This window comes from Martes martes, assembly GCF_963455335.1.
Source record: "Martes martes genome assembly, chromosome: X".
Lineage (NCBI taxonomy): Eukaryota > Metazoa > Chordata > Mammalia > Carnivora > Mustelidae > Martes > Martes martes.
The window spans coordinates 43,204,651-43,224,579 of NC_137897.1; the positions used below are offsets into that span (position 1 = coordinate 43,204,651).

A 19,929-nucleotide genomic window follows, 5' to 3' on the forward strand; every position below is an offset into this window, starting at 1 on the left:
CTGCCATACCCAGCTTCTTGGCCGCTGACAAGTCCCAGAGCCCGGGACACGCAAGCCTCCGCCTCGCTCAGGCAGTTCTTCAGTCGCTGCAGTAGCTCACTGTTCGGGAACCTCCGTTCACGGGCCTCGGACTCTAGCGCCCTCAGCTCTTCAAGGCCTGGAGAGAGAATGAAAGCAGCAAGGAGTAGGCAGTATTGAGTAAAGGCCAAGGAAGGGGGTGGGGGGGTACAGAAGAAAAGGGAAGAGAACTTGCCTGTGGAGTCCCTCCGTCCCCCCATCACTCACTGCGCTTCCGCCCATCCTCCACCTCCAGGGCCACTCGAACTTTGTTGGCCCAGGTGTCAAAGGATTCAGCCCGAACCTTCAGTTTATGCAGCATGGCAGGGAGCTCATCCAAGGTGTATCGATACCTGGAAGAAGATGGCAGGGAAGCACACGTCTGGCCCAGCTCCGCAGCCCCCTGCTCAGACCACTTCCCTCAGTAGGTCCCCTGCTCACCGCAGGTACTGCCGGCTACTGGAGCACTTGCAGAGGTCATTGATGTGGGAAAGGCAGACAAGGCCATCTGGGCAGTCATAGCAGGCCAGGGCTGATAGGAAGCACGTGGTCTTGCACTTGATGCACTGGCGCTCATCATCTGGGAGCAGCTCAAAAGCCTCTCGCTCAGCTTCCGTGATGCCCTGCGGGCATTCAACCCGTGCGCATTATATTGAACCAGAACAGGGCTGCAGATAGGCCCCTATCTCTACCACAACTGAGCCCCACATTAGTTAGACTCCAATCTGTGCTGAGAGTTCTGGAGAGCAAACTCCACAGAATATACTGCCTCTGTGAAGTTCAAGCTCTTGAAACTGGGAAATCAGATGAACCAGGGCAAGATCAGTGTGGGCTGAGAGGGAAAAAAAAATCAGGCACGATTCATATCAGCAAAAAGGGCTTGTAGGGTGAGAGAAGATGAGGAAAGTGGTGGGCCAAGGCACCAGAGAGGTGGCACTGTGTGGGAATGGCCAAGGGAAAGGCTGTGAACAAGGCTGTGCTGGCTTGCAGTCACTCAGCACCCACCGTGTTCCAGGCACTGCGCTGGCAGCTTGGCAGGCAGGACACACTGCAAAGCACATATAGAACTCACAGAAATAAAACTCTGTGCTTGTGTCCAGTGTTTAAAGATACTATTTTTTTTCAACAACATGGCTTCCAAACCTATGCCAATGACTTCATCTGTTACTCAGATGAAGAAAAAGAATCCTGTTCCAAAAATGGAGGAAAAGACAGCTATGCTGAAGTAACTGAAAGACAATATGGTGCTATGGATTATGGCCAATTTTAGGGATTTTTAAAGGGAAATTCTTGACTAACAGTTTTTGTTCTATACTGACTGTAACAACTAACCTCTGCATCAGATAGGAGTCTGTTGTACACTTACAAATCCCACTCTGCCATTTACTAGCTGTGTGACATGGAGTAAATTAAATTTACACCTCTCTAGGTTTCTATTTCCCCATCTTATAAAATGGGAGATAATGGCACCATCTTCATTGTGTTGTCATGAAGATTAATAAAGGTACAGCAACTAAGGACTTAGAAAAGTATCGTAATATTTAGAATAAGTGGAATCACCAAAGACCCCTAACAGCCAAAACAATCTTGAGAAAGAAGAATAAAGCTGGAGGCATCATACTTCCTGATTTCAAACTACACTACAAAGCTATAAAAATTAAAATAGTATGGGACTTGCATAAAAAATGACACAGACCAGTGGAACAGAATTAAGCCCCAGAAATAAACCCTTGCATATACAGTCAACTAACACTTGGTAAGAGAGCCAAAAATACTCAACAGGGAAAGGATAGTCTCTTCAATAAGTGGCACTGAGAAAACTGAGTAACGATGAGTGGAAGAACAAATGTGGGTCCTTATACCACTCGTGAAAATGAACTTGAAATTGATTAAAGACTTAAACATGATACCTAAAACTGCAAAGCTCCTAGAAGAAAACATAGTGGTAAAGTTCCTTGACATTGGTTGGCACTGACTTCTTGGATAGGACACCTAAAGCACAAGCAACAAAAGCAGAAATAAGTGGGACTACATTAAGCTATAAAGCATCTGCACAGCAAAAGAAATCATCAACAAAATGAAAAGGAAACCTACGGAATGGGAGAACTATTTGTAAACCATCTATTTGATAAAGGGTTAATATCCAAAATATATAAGGAACTCATCCAACGTCAATAGCAAAAAACCCCCACAGACAATCTGATCAAAAATAGGCAGAGAACCTGAACAGACATTTTCCAAAGAGATACAAATGGCCAAGAGGTACATGAAAAGATGCTCAATGTGACGATCATCATCATCAGGGAAATGCAAATCAAAGTATCACCTTACACTTGTCAGAATGGCTATTACTAAAATGATAAGAGATAATAACTGTTAGCAAGGAATATGAAGCAAAAGGAACCCTCATGCACTGTTGGTGGGAATGTAAATTGATAACACTACCTGGAAAACAGTATGGAGGTTCCTCAAAAAAATTCAAAATAGAACTACCCTATAATCTAGCAATCTTACTTCTGGATATATATTCAAAGGAAATGAAATCAGAATCTCAAAAGAGGTACTTGCACTCCCATGGTCACTGCAGCATTTTTCACAACAGCCAAGATACAGAAACAACCCAAGAGTCCAACAGTGGATGAATAGATCAAGAAGACACGGTATAGACATACAACGGACTCTTATCCAGCCATGAGAAAGGAGGAAATACTGCCAATTGTAACAACATGGATGGACCTTGAGAGCATTATACTAAATAAGTCAGACACAGAAAGACAAAAGACTATAAAATGTCACTTATATGTGGAATCTAAAAAAGCCAAACTCACAGAAACAAGAGTAGCATGGTAGTTTTCAAGGGCTGGGGAGTGTGGGAAATGGAGAGATGTTGGTCAAGGCCATATACCAGTTAGAAGTTCAGGGAAACCAAATATTTACTATTATTAGCTCTAATTTTCATATTAAGGATACCTATTTCATAGGCCTATCCCATTTTACTAAGGAGGAAACTAAGTCTCAGAGAGAGGGTCTGTAACCTGCTCAAAATAAGAATCTGAATACAGTGTATTTTGACTTTAAAGCCAGAGAATGCTCTAAGTTCAGATGCAGCCCCTAGGCATTTTTGGATCACAGATTCCTCTGAGAACTGGATGTGAGCTAGGAGCACTCTCCCTATAAAATTATTCAAATACACACACACACCTTTTACAGATTTTTAAGACTGTGAGGGGTGGGTCCAGAATCCTTCTCTAAAGTAAGAACCAAGTATAAAGACTTCTCAATGTCAGGATGTGAATACCTTGTCTTCCCACCTTGCTTTGACTCCCTTCTTATAATCTGGAACAACCCCAGGGTCATTTAATAACAACACTGAACAGAGAGAGAAAATGATGCCTGGGAAAGCCCAGGGGGTTACCAACTAACACCATAAACTTCCAACATTACCACAGCTGAAATTCTCCTTATAGCCATACTCACGGGAAAGTTATAAATGAGCTTTAAAATAAGAAAGTGTTACCCTAAATGGGCATCAAGGGGTCCCTCAGGACCAGCATTCCTTTGTAATACTATAGAGGACTCTTACCAAGTTACTTCCTAATTGGGCAAGTGTGCGGCTTTAGGAAGGCAGCTGAACTGTATGAGTAGCAGTCCCACTCAACTATAAACGCAACTGACCACATGCTTATGAGAAAATAAAGGAGGACTACCTTAAAAAAATAAAATACGGGCGCCTGGGTGGCTCAGCGGGTTAAAGCCTCTGCCTTCAGCTCAGGTCATGATCCCAGGGTCCTGGGATTGAGCCCCACATCAGGCTCTCTGCTCAGCAGGGAGCCTGCTTCCTCCTCTCTCTCTGCCTGCTTCTCTGCCTACCTGTGATCTCTGTCAAATAAATAAATAAAATCTTTTAAAAAAAAAAATAAATAAATAAATAACATAAAATAAAGGAGAACTGCCTTGTATTTGGAAGTATCACCCTGGTATGAACTACTGAATCATCTGAATGTAATAACATGGGTACTTCCTAAGAAATGTTCCATATTTCAATCATTTTCTTCATGTATTACTAATAATAGCAGCTATTAAAATGCAAGTCCAATTAATAAATGCATTGACATAAATCACCCTCCTCAAGCTTTACAATTCCCTTGCAAGTTAGGTATTTATTCTCATTTTACAGAGTGGGAAAGTGAGACTTTCAGAGGTTAAATAACCTGAAAAGGCCACCCAGCTAAATCAGCAGTTGTAGTTTCATATGCCAGCCTGTCCTGTTGGGTTAATTAAATAATGACGAATAGCAGTGACAACAGCACTTGCTATGTGTCAGTTACTTAATAAACATAATCTTTAATCTATCAACTATCCCAAAAGACAAACATCACAATCCCCATTTTTCAGAGACGGATACTGACAGTGAAGTAAATTAACTTGCTCATAGTTGTTGATAAATGGCAGAGCAGAGAATGGAATGTTTTGTTTTTTTTTTTAAAGATTTTATTTATTTGAGAGAGAGAGCATGAGCCAGAAAGAGCACAAGCAGGGGGAGGAGCAGAGGGAAAGAGACAAGCACACTCCCTGCTGAGCAGGAAACCCAACATGGGACTTGATCCCAGCCAGGGATCATGACCTGAGCACAAGTCAGACCCTTAACCAGCTGAGCCACCCAGGAGCCCTGGAATGTGATTTCCAATCCAGATGGATCTAGTTCTTTTTACTATACCCCAAGAATAGAAGCTACATCTACTTCTTCCTTCCCCCACTTTTGCCAGGATAGCATGCCTAATTCAGGGCCCTCTTCCTTCCACCCTACCTTCTCAAGCAGGGCCTTTCGTAGACGCCGTTCCTCCTGCACCATGATGAACATTTCCTTATGCACAGCTGCTGCCAGGTTCAGGTCCAGCTTCTCTGGGCAGGCAGCCATCTTACAGATGAGCTCCTCATGGGAGAAGACGCAGTATCTTCGGAGCCGGCGATAGTGCTCAATGCACTGGCGCCCAGCCGGCAACTGTGGACAGATTCAAGGCTGAGTGTGGCCAAGTCTGAAGGCTGTGGTGCCTCAGCTTCTCCACAAGCCTCCTGCTTTTCCCTGCCAGCCCACCACATGCCGGACTCACCCAGTCAGCAGTGCAAAAGTTGACAGCCTCTGCAAAGTTGTAGCCTTGGTTGAAGCCACTGTGGTAAGCACGAGGGAAGGTAATGACGAATTCTCCTGCACACTGGTTTGTGCGGACAACCTGAGGAAGAAGGCCAAGGTCACTGAGATAGGTTTTCCAGAGTCGGGAGAAACTTGATTTAAGAGCAGGATCCTTAAGGAGACAAAGGAGAGCCTGAAGGAACAGTGTGACAACAGATTCTCAGACCCTCCAATTCTAAAAAGAAAGGACCACTGGCCTCGGCTCTCGAAGTTGAGATTTATGTTGGCAGCAACAGGAAGATTTGAGTCAAAAGTAGGAAATGTACATATCAAAACATCTCAACTTTTTTACTTTTTAATAAAATTTAAAATACCACTTTTCATTAAGCTGGCAATGACTTTTTCACTAATAATTACTTTTATCAGTCACATAGGCAGTTCTAAGAGCCAAATGGTCTATAAGATTTGTTTTAAAATCAGCAGTCCCTGCCATTCTCCACTCCCCAGAGCCAATCACTTTCACCTCTTCTGATTATTTTGGCATTTACCTTAACAACCCTAAATAACCTGCCTCTAGACTTTAAAGATAGCCTCCTATAATTTCTCAGTTTGCTTAGTTTTCTGCACATGTCTTAGCAATTTAATCCCAACCTTTAAGACAAGCATCCAACCCTGCTCTTGCCTGTCAGTTTTCACCTTTCTGAAGCAGAGCCCTATGATCTGTTCCAACCCAAACCAGCTGTCTTCCCCAGACCGTCCCTCTCCCGTGATGATCTCTCCTGTTCCTTAGAACCCAGGTTTTCCTCTTTCTCGGTGTTTACTCTTTGGCTATACTTGAGCACATTCTCCAATAGCTTCCCAGGAAGTGGTATAAAGAACTTTTTTTTTTTTTTTTTTGAAAATTGTCTCTACTCTTGTACTTCATAATTTGAACATGTAGAATTCTAAACTTTTGAAGGCATGGTGCTAGTCTTCTAGATTCTAGTGCTACTTTTGAAAAGTCTTAAGCCATTCTGGTTTCTAATGCTTTGAATTAAAAATTCACCAGCTATACCTTGGTGTGCATCTATTTTCATTCATGTACTAGATAGGCCCTTTGACTCTGAAAACTCAGTCTTTTGGTTCAAGAAATTTTCTTAATTTCATTAATAATTTCTTTGTTTTCATCTATTCTCTTTTCAGAACTCATTATTTGCATATTGAACCTTCTGAACAAAATCTACTTTCAACTTCACCATTTCCCCATCTTTATTTTTTATTCTATTTTCTGAGAGATTTCCTTAAATATTTATCTTCTAAACTTTTTTCTTCCCCTTTTACTATCACAGTTTTAATTTCCAAGAGCTCTTTTTTGTTCTCAGGATGTTTTCAAATAGTATCCTGTTCTTACTTCAGTTTGCACTATATGCTATCTCTGAAGAGCTTCATGAGGTTTCTTTCCCTTTTTGAAGTTTATTTCTCTGCCTGCCTAACCTGTTTATCCAAGTTGCTTTGTTTGGTTGGTTCTATTTTCTAGAGTTTCCTCAGCTGTTAATCTGTGACTGTCAACTTTAAGAGTTAGAAATGGAAAAGCTGAATGGAAGTTCCGAGTATACTGGTGAAGTCTGTCAACTCTGAGCTTCACTGTAGGGTAATCTGGAAGTGCCACTGGGTCTTTCTTTTTGGGCCACTCATATTCTCCAGAGAAAACTCTCTCATTTTTTGCCTGAAGGAAGATCTGTCTGCCAGTGTTCTAAGAGCCAAGTGGAAGACAGCTGGGAACCTTGGCATCCACTAGGTACACGATGATGAATCCTACTTTTGTCACTATTACCTCCACCCTCAACTGTACCTAGAAGACCTCAGTCCAGAGATCTTTTATTGTAATCTCTTCAAAAGTAAAGTCTTTTTCTTTAGTGAGGGATGGTCACACTTCCAGCTGCCCAGTGTGGAAGGGGACCTCATAGCTTCCTATAAAGACATGAACCAATCCTTATTTTCATCCATCGTTCTTCCCAGAATGCCTGGTGTCACTGACTACTGAACATTTGGAGGATTTCTGAGGTATTAATCAGGTTGGTTGGTTCTCAGATGTCTCAATACTGGCCTAAGACTCAGTTACCTCATCTATTTTCTAGCTTCAAGAATTTTATCACTGTATCCTCTCGTTTTCTCCATTTTAGTCATTTTTTAAACCTTAAAATAACGAACAAACAAAAAACCCCAAAAAACCTCAAATGTGCCATTTGAGCGGAGTTTCAGAAAGGAATGGAAGCAGCCACGTGTATGTTTAATTTGCAGTCTACAGGAGGAATCCCACAAAGGTTTTTAGGATGAACATTCAGTGCTGATGAACACACAGTGAAATAGGTACAGTGCTGGCAATGATACCAGTAAATTCTACTCTCTGGAAAACCAAATTGTTAATATAGATCAGGAACCTAAAATGTTTATACCCTTCAACCCAACAATTCCTCTGTGAGGATTCTAGATTACTATGGAGTGAATTAACATCCTCACAATACTGAATCTGCCCATTCATGAATACATCTCCACATTTATTCAGGTCATACATCAGTTCCCACCTCCAATACATTTCTTCTTTGCAAATCTATCCCTACTTAGGGGCAACACCAGCATTTCTGCTTGGATTATTTAACTGGTTCTCATTACTAAGCACTAGAATGATCTTCCAAAAAACGCAAATCTGACCGGCAAGCCCATGGCTGAGAACCCCTTACTTGAAACCCCATGTCCACATGATGTAGCCAAGGCTCCAAGGCTCCAACAGGCAAACTCTTATCTGCCCTCAAGGATCACCACTTCTACAAATGCTTTCCTGACCCCCTCTTTCTAATGACCCAGTCTGTTGTCCTTTTGAAGCACCTCTAACATTTACTCACCTTTATTCTCCACTCAACTGCACATACCCAAAGGCAGGGACCGGTTTATTTGTCTTCAAGGTGTTGGCCAGAGGCTTTGTACACAGAGGGGGAGTTGCAGCAATACTTGCTGAACGATCTAGACCCAGTTAATTTTATAGATGCAAAAGCTGAGTCCCAGAGAAGCTTTAAGCAGCAGAGCCAGAAACAGAATTTAAGGCTCCTAACTCTTCCACCCTCACTTTGGCCATGTCCCTTTACTATTTCCTATGCAGTTGTCTAAAAAGGCTCTCCTTACATTCTGCAGTCATTAAAAATGACCCAATGTCCATCAAGTGGTGAATGGATAAACAGAATGTGGTACTTGCATAAAATGTAGTATTCCACCATAAATTTAGGAACAAAGTTCTGACACATGCTACAACATGGATGAACCTCGAAAACATTATGCGAACTGAAGTAAGTCTGATGCAAAAGACTACATATTATCCTGTGTATGTGAACTGTCTAGAAAAGGGAAATCTCTAGAGACAGAAGGCAGATGAGTGGTTGCCTGGGACTAGGGATTGGAATGGAGACTGACTACAAAAGGGCACAAAGGATCTTTCTGGGGTGACAAATGTTCTAAAACTGGATTGTGGTGATGGTAGCACAACACTGTAAATTCAATGAACTGTGTGCACTTAAAATGGGTGAATTTTATGGTATGTAAATTATACTGCAATAAAGTTGCAGGTTTTTTTTTTTTTTAAGACGGTTATAAACAGTTCACAGTAAGGAAGCAAAAATCATTCTAGACCAGCGTGATCCAATAGAAATATAACACGAGCCATATATATATTTTAAATACTCTAGTAGCCACATTAAACAAGTAAAAAGAAACAGGTGAAACTAATTTCAATATATTTTAATATATCTACAATATTACCATTTCAATGTGTAAGTGGTATATAAAAGTATTATTAGTGAGATATTTTCATACTAAGCCTTGACATCCAACGTGTGTTTTATACTTTCAGGACATTTCAGATGAGATTAGCCATGTTTCAAGTGCTCAGCAGCCACATGTGGCTAGTGGCTCCCAAACGGGACAGTGCTGTTCTAGATCATTTAGACTTAAAAAGAAATGACAACATCCATACACTGATTATTGTTACGTCAAAATTCATGTAGAAAAATAACAGAAACATAATGAAGTGTGGAAGAAATAGGGATGACCACTCTAAATTTCCATTTTCTGGAAAGGGAACAGATTTCTTTTATAATGAAAATAATACTTACTCTATATAGCTATAAAAAGAAATGGCTGCCTTCCACCCAAGGGGAAGGGGGGAGAGGGTGGACTAAAGATAGCTCCTTGGGGAGCTTCAGCTGGCCCAACTACAGCCTGCCAGCATGAGAATATGAAAATCAAATGCCTTGGATTGAAGGGATACTGCCAAGTCCAGAGAGCCTGGAGCTGGTGGGAACCACCTACAGGAGGGGCAAGGCCAGGGGTGGGGGTGAGGGGTGAAGCAGCAGCTGGCCAGAAAAGCTGGTGAGCCATGAGCAGGACAAATGCTGTGGAGGTGGAAGCAAAGAGCACATGTTTAAAAATCTGTATTAAAGTTTTCTTAAAAAGAGGAAGAATTAAACAGCTATGTATCTTAGCTGCCTAAATCCTTAAGGATCCTCTTCCACTCTTGTAATTTTTCTTGACACTGTAGGCAAGGACTAACGCTGTGCTGTGGGTCAGGAAGAAAGGAATGTGAGGAAAACTCAGACCCAACACCTACTTATGAAGAGCAGAAGTTTAAGGGCCCTTGCTCACCTCTACCTCTCGAGTCCAGTAGTTCTTAAACGGAGTGAGGCAGTGAGGGAAAAGGATACCCTAGCCCCGACTGCCTCCAGTAGAGGAAGGCTGCCTGAACTGCTGTGGGATACACTTCCTCTATTTCCCTAGATCCCTCAATGCTTAGTTAAGTATCACTAAAGTATACAATAAAAAATACTGTAAGGGGGCGCCTGGGTGGCTCAGCGGGTTGAAGCCTCTGCCTTCGGCTCGGGTCGTGATCCCAGGGTCTTGGGATCGAGCCCCATGTCGGGCTCTCTGCTCAGCAGGGAGCCTGCTTCCTCCTCTCTCTGCCTGCTTCTCTGCCTACTTGTGATTTCTGACTGTCAAATAAATAAATAAAATCTTTAAAAAAAAATACCGTAGGGTATGTAGTGTATCAAAACAAGCTGAAGGCAAGAAGAAATGTGGGTGAGAACTACTGACCTAGTCCAAAGCCCTACTGTACAGATGATTGGGGATCTCAAGGAGACATTAATTCAGTATGTAGTGATTACCTGCCACATCCTATCCATTAGACTAAATGACAGGGCAGCCAAAGTGGTAGCGGCGGGAGGACATGGGGGGAGGGGAGTTGGAGGAAGTGGGGAGGAGTAGCAGGACGGAATAAGACTCAAAACACAGGTGGAGGGATGCCTGGGTGGCTCAGTCGGTTAAGCGGCTGCCTTCGGCTCAGGTCATGATCCCAGCGTCCTGGGATCAAGTCCCACACCGGGCTCCTTGCTCGGCGGGGAGCCTGCTTCACTCTCTGCCTCTGCTTGCCACTCTGCCTGCCTGTGCGCTCGCTCTCTTTCTCTCTCTCTCTCTCTCTCTAATAAATAAATAAAATCTTAAAAAAAAAAAAAAAACACAGGTGGAGGATGTACTAATTACTGTTCCTACAGAACTGATCAGGCTGTCTTAAGATCCACACCAGAAAACTGGCTGATCAGCTAATGCTAGAAATTCCCTTATAGGCAAGCCAGACTGTATAGCAACGAAACATTTTATGGAGTGGGAGAGGAGTCCACAGACTAGGAGAATAGGTTCAATCTAGGACTCTGGGTTCAACTTTATTTATTTAAAGATTTTATTTATTTGACAGAGAGAGACACAGTGAGAGAGGGAATACAAGCATGGGGAGAAGGAGAAGCAGGCTTCCTGCTAAGCTAGGAACCTGATGTGGGGCTTGATCCCAGGGTCCTGGGATTATGACCTGAGCCGAAGGCAGATGCTTAACGACTGCAACACCCAGGCACCCCTCAACTTTTTTTTATTTTAAATGTTGATGGATATTAGCACTTTTTAAAAAGAGGTTATGTACCTCCTCCAACTTGAAATATGACATATAACTATGTAAGTTTAAAGTGTACAACATGTTGACTTGATACACTTACATGTTGCAAAAGAATTACTACCATAGAACTTACCACCTGTTACATAAGTAAAAAACCTACCCATTGCTCCCAGAAGGGTTACTATACAGAACACGTCAGACTGGGCTAATTACCCCCCCATTATTCACTCTCACCCTCTTTCACAACAGTATGAATTTGTAACTGGTACATTACCATCCAGGGTAAGAATCACATTTTCCAGTCTTCTCTGCAGCTAGATGTGGCCTTGTGACTAACAGGAGATGAATGGAAACGATGTAGGTCTTTAAAAATAAGCAGACTTTTCTTGCCCTGTCCTTCTCCCATTTCCCTCTTCCACTGGGTAGAATACAGACATGAAAAGAAGCCATCCTGAGGTGTCGCCCTCAAACACATCGCCTAGTGGGCTCACCATCACATTGCGTATCTAACCACTATGATGTGTGGTCTCTATTAGAGTTGTCAAGTTAAAATAGAAGAGGAATGAGAAAGAGGCAGGAGTAGATTCCACATGATGACCACCATGACCATGACGACCACAACCACCGGCACAAAGGACATGCTACATCATTCCTACCCTTTGTCCCTATTTCCTGAGCACTCACCGGCACACCATGGGACATGAGGGTGTTGGGATTCATGAGGGTGACAAGTTGGTGCAGGAGGTCAGGCTGGCTATCAAAGAGCTCAGGTGTCAGCTTCTTCATCACCTCTTCCAAATGTTCTGCTGCAAGGGAGGGTACCCCATACCAGGTCTTCGGCTCACCCCTGGCCACGTGGAAAGGGGACATACAGAGTGGTCACACACGTGGTCCTGAGGGAGCCTACCCTGCCTCCCTGGCTTCCCAGGGCCCCGCTCACCAATGGAGGTAGTTAATGGAGTAACTCCAGTGATCCTCAATATGCCAGCAAAAGGCTGAGAACACCATGCCCACATACAGCCAGGGCACCTTCATGCCAGAAATATCCGCATTGATGTGGCACAGTACAGACTGCTCCAACACTGGCATCACATTCAGGTTCCAACCACTGGTGGCATACTCCTGTCAGGTTGGGTATTTGTGGAAAGGGGATGAAGGTTATGTTAAGAAGCTGAGATCTTTAGCCCAGGGAACCTTAATTTTGAGGTCCCAGACCTTTCACACATCTGAGAAATATTACAGATGTTCTCCACCTCCTACCCACCCCCACCTGCCAAATGCATACACACAAAATTCCAATTCCCTTCAATTTTAGGGAGTTTTACAGATATACTCAACTCACCAAAATACCTGCAAGCTAAAAGCCCTGCTCTGGACCAAAATGCCCCCTTCTCTGGAGGTAGGCCTGGACCCTCATTTTTTCCCGCACATACAATACTATTCTACTTCTTATGAATAAACCAGGCACCCTGGCAAGTATTTCATACATCTTCTCATTTAACTCTTAACAACAAATTTGTAAGGTAGATACTAACCCCACCCTACAAAGAAATAGCCAATCTCGTGGCTAGAGATGCCATGCCAGATACCGGGCTGTGTTTTTTACATATACCATCTTATCTAAATCTCAGAGCAGCTGTGGAAAGTGGGCATAATTACCCCCACCCAATAGAGATGCTAAATGACCTGCCAAAGTGCACACAGCTGACATATAACCACGAATCATCCACTCACCTCCTCCTCGGGGGTTAGGTGCCGCTTACTGTCACTGACAGGGAAACCACTGCCAAATTCTTTAGAATGGATGTCAGCCCCATACTCAACAGTCACATCTTCCTCAATGCTGTTCACCAGCCGCCAGAACTCCTTCTCCACGAGTTCTGTAGGCACCATCTGAGGAACAGGGGTAGCAGATGACCGTGGCCCATCACATCCTGGCTCCAGTGACCCAGAAGAGCTAAGCCCATCAGGCACCAACACCTATGACCCTAGCCCTGACGCTACCCCAGCCCTCCATCACCTACGTGCACGGGCATGTTGAAGTAATCAGCTTTAAAGGAGTCAGCCATCTCGCCAAAGCTCTGCAGAGTGTATTCCCGGGTAGCCTGCTCAAAGCCAAAGGCTTCAGGGGGCCGCTTACACTCCTGAAACCCAAAGGAGAACACATCACCAAGACAGAGGGCACAGAGGTGGAGAATCCTTAAAAACAAAGCTGGAATATGGGGGACCGGGGAGGAAGAACAGCCCAAGGTCTGCACTCAAGGCCCTGGAAGCAGGCCTCACTATAGCTCTACCTTTTTCCCCCAGCGCTTCAGCTTAATTAGTGTTTTCATTCCCCACATGCACTGCTGCCATTCTTTTGCTCTTCTCTTCCTTTAGGACTTTACTATCAAAACCGTGACCTCTGACTTAAATATGCTATGCTATGCTCTTCTGCCACCGTTGTTTCCTCTTGAGCTAAAACAGGGAGTTTAAACAGGATGCCTAAGGAAGTTTTCTTATGCCCAGACTGGAACTACAAGCCTGGGGAAATGGCACTGAATAATCTAGTAGCTCAGAGGATGGTAGTCAAAGGCACCAGCTTCTACACTGTTAAATCCTACACTATTCCTGTTCTTTAGATGGTCTCAGAAGGCAGGATGTGAGACTACCTCACTTTACACCGAGGTTCATGGTTTTAGAGGAGAGCTTTATGTATCCCAGAGTTAGACAGACTCACTCATGTCTGAAGAAAATCAATGTCAATCTGGTTCACTGGCCCTCAGCCACTTACAGAGAGCCAAGTAGAGCTGACAGCCTTCACTGTCTATCATACTGTTGGTGTCCACACTCCTCCCTGAAGGGATTTCCACCACTTCCAAGGCCATTATGCACCACCCTGGTCTCTTTCCTCAGCCATGTGTGTGTGTGTGTGTGTGCATGTGCACGCAGCTGGTCTCTAGGACCACAGGTGAGTCCCTAACATAAGACAAGAGACCATCAACATCTGTTCTCCAGAGAGAAATGCAAATGAGCACCCAGAATTTGGATGAAGGAGGGAAGCAAGCTCATGAAACGGACCTGGCAGACTTACTGAGCCTCTTATCCCTTGCTGTTGCTGCTGCTTCAGATGCTCTCCTGACTGCCCCTCTTGCCCTAAGTACGTCCTCCCAAAATACCCCTGCTCCAGCATGCCCCATCCCCAAGTTTACAAGGCCTGCCCACCTCTTCTAGTTAAAGCCTGCACCACTGCAAACTTAATCAAATAATCAAAACAAAAGGAAAACAAAGTATTATACCCGTATGATAGTCCCCCCCCAAGGAAAAACGAATCACTACCCACGAATAAATGCAACGATATACAAAAATAATTATAAAATAGCAAATGAAAATACACAGTAAGAGCCTAAACTGGTTAAAGATAGTTATATATACGCAACAACAAAAAGATGAGAAGAAAATACACCAGACTATTAACAACGGTTGTCTCTAGGTGATGAAATGATAGGTGATTTGTCTATTTTCCAAGCTTTCTAAATAAAACAAGAATAACAAACTTGGAAATCAAAAGAACGATTTTTCTCCATATTCCGGTCCTCCAAATCTCATTCCTGACACCTTCCCTGATTACTACCCTTAGTCATTTTCCTCTCCTCTGAACTTCTGTGCCTCAGAATTTCTAACACATAATTTAGCATCTGACTACACGTCGGCATACAATCTGTTCAATAATGACTCTCACCTCCCCAGGTAGTCTGGGGCCTCCCAGGGTACATAAATAAAGGCTACGCCTCCTCTTCTTTCTCCCTAAACTCTGCCTAGCCTAGCCCCACTCCAGGGACCCAAAACATTAAACCAGGGCTGAGCTGGGAAGTTGCTGTCAGTAAAGCTTGATGGAGGCAGGCAAGAATACCCTCTGAGGCAGACATGAACTAGGGCTGGGAAGGGCTTACCGCCATGACACACTTCGGGCACCGCCAGACACCCTTGGGAATCTCAGGCAGAGGAGGCAGCAGGCAGAAGATGTGGTAGTTATCATCACAGCCATCACACAGCAGAAGCTTGTCATCTTCATCCCCTCGGGAACACATCCGGCACACATATGACTCAATCTACCAGGAAAAGGAGGCAACAGTTCATCAATCGAAGCTCTGTCCAGCCTTCAAACTGTCCTCCAAGCAGCACTCTAGTCCACAGAGCTTTCTATCAGAAACCCATCGAGCTTGTCAGCTAGATCATTCACAGCCCCGTTATGGGTGAGTCGTGCTTGTTTGGGAGTTTAACTGTATGCATGTACCATCTCCCCAAATAAACTGGTAGAGCTGTGAGAGTAGTCTTTATCATGCAGTCGTGAAATCTCCCATTTTTATTCATTCAATAAACACTGAGCACTTACGTGTTCAACGCTATGCTAGACTCTGAAGTACAGCAATGAATAAGACATGGCATCTGCCTTCTAAAGGCACAAAGTACTCCAGAGATACACATTCATAAAAATTAAAAGGTAACACAGAAACTGCCAATACCAGCTCACAGAGGGTACTACGGGAGCCTAGAGAAGAGAGCACTCAAATCAGCTGGAGATAAGGAGGGACAGCCTTGAGGAAGAACTTCACTGAAAATGTGACACTTGACAATGACATCTGAAACTGACTGGAACCTGAAGGCCAACTGAGTTTGGCAATGGGGCAGAGCATGGGGAAAAGTCTTCCAGGTGGAAGAAACAGCAGGTGCAAAGGGATGAGGGAAAGAAAGAGCATGGTGCATCTCAGGGGAAAAAATGAACATACCTACAAGTAGTTCAGTGTGGCTATAGCAGAGGAGTAAGGTGGGCAGTGCTGGGGAATGAGGCTAGAGGTCAGCAGGGACTGGATCATGCATGGTAATGAGGAGCTTAGCCTTTATCCTGAAGCAATGGAGGGAGCCTCTTTCTCTGGACCCTTCCAGCACTTCCTGTTGACAGCACTTGATCACCCTTTCTTGTCCTTTGTTCCATTTTCCTTGTGAGTTGGCCTTGTTTCCCCAATTAAGTGAGCTACCTGAGGGCAGGGCCCAGCAGGCCCACTTTTCTGCTTAATGCAACCTGGTCCAGAGCCATGCTGGGGAAATGCTCGCTGAAGGGATGAGAAGCAGAGCATTAAGAAGTCAGGGCTGGGTCCTTACAAACTGGGCATTGCTGTGGTTCCTCCGCAGTCTCATGGTCATCTTGGTGCAGGGCTCTGGGCTGTGACTCAGCTCCTCCTTGCTCTCCAGGAAGGTCTTAGGTGAGGTTGACTCCACCTTCACATCCCCGCCTGACTCCTCCTTCACCACTACGGTGGGGGGACACTCAGGCCCTTCCTTATCTGGGAGAGGGAAGAGGGGCTCTAAAGCACAGGTCTAGAACAGTCAGGGCCCCGCCTCCTCTCCCCAGATGAGGCCATCCTTCACACTGCCCCAGCCTGTCAGGCCTTACCTTTCTTCCGCAGGGTCTTATCCTTGGCCATGAGGCCCAGGCCCATCATCTTGGGGCCTGCCCCATAGATCTGCAGCTTCTTCAGCTCTGGATTCTTTTCAATGTCTTCCTCCGTGGGTTCCGGCTGGGAGGGAAAAAGGAAATGAATCAAATCTGCTATCTGAGGCAAACTGCCCCATCTTAAAAGAACAATAGCTTGGACTATATACCACTTGGGCTCATGCCAGGAGGCAGAGGCAGGCCTGGGCAAGAATTCAGAGCTCCTTTTGGAGACTAGGGTTAAGTGAGCTCCCCATTAGCCCTCTTGGAAAGAAATTAAGGTGGAATTTGTTTTCCCAACTGTAACATGAGAATATTAACTCCAACCTTACAAAGTTTACAGAGCAATTTGGGAATAACATATAGAAAGAAATCTAATAGTGTGTGGCACTACCAATAAATGGCAGTGACTAATACGATCTACTAAATGACATGCTTTGGTGAGCCCAGGGACAATGTCTATCTTGTTCTCTGTTGCATCCCCAGTGCCTAGAACAATGCCTTGCACATAAGCTTCTACCTGAAGTTAGGATATAGGTATAGGGAAAAAGAAGAGGTCTACCCCAGAAGCAGAGTGAGTCCAGAAAGAACAAGACAGGCAAAAAAGGGCAGACACACAAAAGATACTGTATGAGCAGATCAAGACCCAACTCAGAAGCTCAGCTGAGAGTGAAGGAAAGAGCAAGAGTGAAGCAAGAGGGGGGCACACTACTGCTCAGAACTCAGAGGAGAGAGTGAAGGGAGAGTGAAACAGGGAAAAGAACTTTGGTCAGAACTTCGTGGACTCCCACCCTCAAAGCTCTGAGTTGGAAGTACTCACATCAGGCTGCAGCCTCTTGGCCCGCCGGCCATAGCTATTGAACTTGGAAGGCTGCACGGACTGTCGAAGGGGGATACTGTGGGGTTTGTATTCCTTGTCCTTTTCCTCATTATCAAATGGACGCGTGTTGCACTGCTGGAGACAAGTGAGAAGTAAGGCTCAGGGTATGGGGCCGCAGCCCCCAACGATGCCATCCCTCTATCCTTAACCAATGGCAAAAAAAAGCTGTGGCTGCACTCACCTGACCCACAACAAGAGGCCCTGTTCCACTGGTCGTTACCAGTGACACCAGCACACACTTTGAGAATTCTTCTTGCCTTTGCTTATGTCATTCCACCTTCAAACCACCTCCCCCCAAGCATCTCCATAACTAAATCAGATGCCATCTCTTTCCAGACCTCTCTAGCCCAGAATGTCTCTCCCTCCTTGGAATTCCTTTATCAGTTATGACCTTGTCACATACTGGATAGTAGGCTGGCCCTGCAGGTAACTCCAGGACCTCTGACCCTGGGCAGCATGGGAAGAGAATAAGCACTACTAGAAAAGGATAGAGTCTAGCTCCCAGGTCTGCAGCCCACTGAACCAGTTCCATTAAGACCAAGTATGAGAAATCTGCATCTGGTCTGGGGGAAAGCCTTCTTCCACCCCAGCCTAGCATCCTTACCACCAGGTTGGCTCCAGACTGGTACATCTCATAGGGGTAAACGATGCGTTCATAGTGGGAGCGTAGCAGGGAGCCAATGTTTTTGCCTGGTGGGTAGTTGAGGCGCTGGGCTACCCGGGCCCACCGACGGTCTTTGCAGATGGCTTCATAGCCACCTTCCTCCACCACGATCTGCAGGGACAAGGAGGAAGGGATGTGGATGTGCTGTGTATGTACATAAGGGTGAAGGCCTGAGGAAAGGGTGATGAGGACAATTCCAGCCCCTCACCTCACTGGAGGCTATCCCCTCCTCCTACCACCACCACTGCAGTAAGAGATGCCAAGAAGTTCCGATGACACCTCATGTGTTATGAGGCTGTGCCCCTTCCACTGCAGTGTAGAGCTCTAATATCCAAACCAAGGGAGCCCCCAGAGTACAAAAGATATTAAGGGGTGGGAAGGGGCTTAAGAAAAGCCTTTTCTTACTTTGCTGAGACTGTAGAGATCTAAGATCCGTCGTTCTACATTGGGAATCTTTAAGGAGGAGCCCTGGATTTCCCAGAATTTGGCAATCTGGTCCAAGTAGTTCAGCTTCACTCTTGTCTGGGCCTGGAAAAGAAATGGCTCAAAGAGGCTGGCCTCCCCCTCCACCTAACCCTTGTCTTCTGGCCTATTCTTAGGAGAGGAGAAAGGGTACAGAGCAGCCCACCATCCAGGGCCTCTCCCAGAGAAACGGGTCCCAAACTCTAGGCAGTGCTTAGCCTGCCTACCTCTCATCTCTGCCACCTTCTAGTCAATAGTATAAGCCCAAGGTCCCAACACGGAGAAGGTCGGCTTTATATGCCTTACATGCACACCCTCTCAAACTCTCTGACAGGGCTGTATGAGTATCATCATCTCTTTTACAGAGAGCCTCTGCTTTCTTAAGTCACAGAGCAGATACCAAGAGATCTGAATGTCAAATAACTTAAGTTTTAGCTATTTCCTACTACTGATCTGCTGTACAGCCTCTGGACCTCCATCTTTTGATTATAAAAGGGAAATAAAATAACTGCTTACTCCAGAAGGGTGGACTTACAAGAGAGACAGTGAAGGTCCTCTGGAACCTCCAAAACTGCATCTAAGCTCTAGGCATGTTTCAGAGATTGAAGGTCCAAAAAAGCACATTTACCTCTTCTTATGCACCACGAAACTTGTCCCATGGTAGCTGAAGGCTGAGTACCTACTGAAGAACTAAGAGATAAGTGTACCAGAGCAGCACTAGCACCTGGCCAACCCAGGACCCGATGTGGGCCAAGGATCCTGGGAACAAGGCATGTATCATGCTTCCCTGAAATTTCACTGACCCAAGAAAGGCTCCCCAAGGTCCCAAGTCTAGAACCACCTTGCACGGGTCAGAGGGCCTGATTCTAGGAAGAACTAGAGGAAGTCATTACCGTTCACTACCTTGCTCAGATCCTATGAGAGGAACAGAAACAATTTTAGATCATAGATTGGGAAAACTAAGGTCTGTATGTAGGAAAAAACAACCTATGTCTATTTAGCTGTGAGAACCTGGAAGAGGCCAAGAACTCTACTCCCTCCACTTTAACCCCTTAGCTTTCCAATCTTGGCCTCATCCCTGCTCTTCCCCATCATTAGCCAGCACAGTATCTCTAGAAAACCTGTTCTTGTCCCATGCTAGGTGACATCTTGCACTAGCTGTAACCCCACAGATCTGGTCAGATCCATTTCTTCAAGAAACTTATACCCTCTTCATGAGAAGATTTTTGCTCTGACCAGGGCAGCACACAGACTGACTCTAAAACAGTGGTTCTCAATGAGGGGAACAATTGTG

At 44.8% G+C, this 19,929-nt stretch overlaps 1 protein-coding gene across 6 annotated transcripts in view; it reads right to left on the reverse strand.

Annotated features, from left to right (window-relative positions):
• Nucleotides 1–19,929, reverse strand: part of KDM5C (lysine demethylase 5C) — a 32,438-nt gene that overhangs the window by 7,084 nt on the left and 5,425 nt on the right. For 4 of the 6 annotated variants that reach the window (XM_080831353.1, XM_080831352.1, XM_080831350.1 and 1 more), the window contains exons 3-17: nucleotides 18,579–18,701; nucleotides 18,114–18,284; nucleotides 17,450–17,584; nucleotides 16,591–16,714; nucleotides 16,299–16,480; nucleotides 15,089–15,247; nucleotides 13,181–13,300; nucleotides 12,891–13,049; nucleotides 12,097–12,278; nucleotides 11,841–12,003; nucleotides 5,169–5,288; nucleotides 4,865–5,059; nucleotides 499–680; nucleotides 286–410; nucleotides 10–157 (exon numbers count right to left, since the gene is read on the reverse strand). In XM_080831353.1, coding sequence (XP_080687479.1) covers nucleotides 10–157; nucleotides 286–410; nucleotides 499–680; nucleotides 4,865–5,059; nucleotides 5,169–5,288; nucleotides 11,841–12,003; nucleotides 12,097–12,278; nucleotides 12,891–13,049; nucleotides 13,181–13,300; nucleotides 15,089–15,247; nucleotides 16,299–16,480; nucleotides 16,591–16,714; nucleotides 17,450–17,584; nucleotides 18,114–18,284; nucleotides 18,579–18,701 — 2,288 coding nt within the window. The remainder of the gene's footprint in view (nucleotides 1–9; nucleotides 158–285; nucleotides 411–498; nucleotides 681–4,864; nucleotides 5,060–5,168; nucleotides 5,289–11,840; nucleotides 12,004–12,096; nucleotides 12,279–12,890; nucleotides 13,050–13,180; nucleotides 13,301–15,088; nucleotides 15,248–16,298; nucleotides 16,481–16,590; nucleotides 16,715–17,449; nucleotides 17,585–18,113; nucleotides 18,285–18,578; nucleotides 18,702–19,929) is intronic. The other 2 variants (XM_080831351.1, XM_080831349.1) reach the window with 1 other exon arrangement.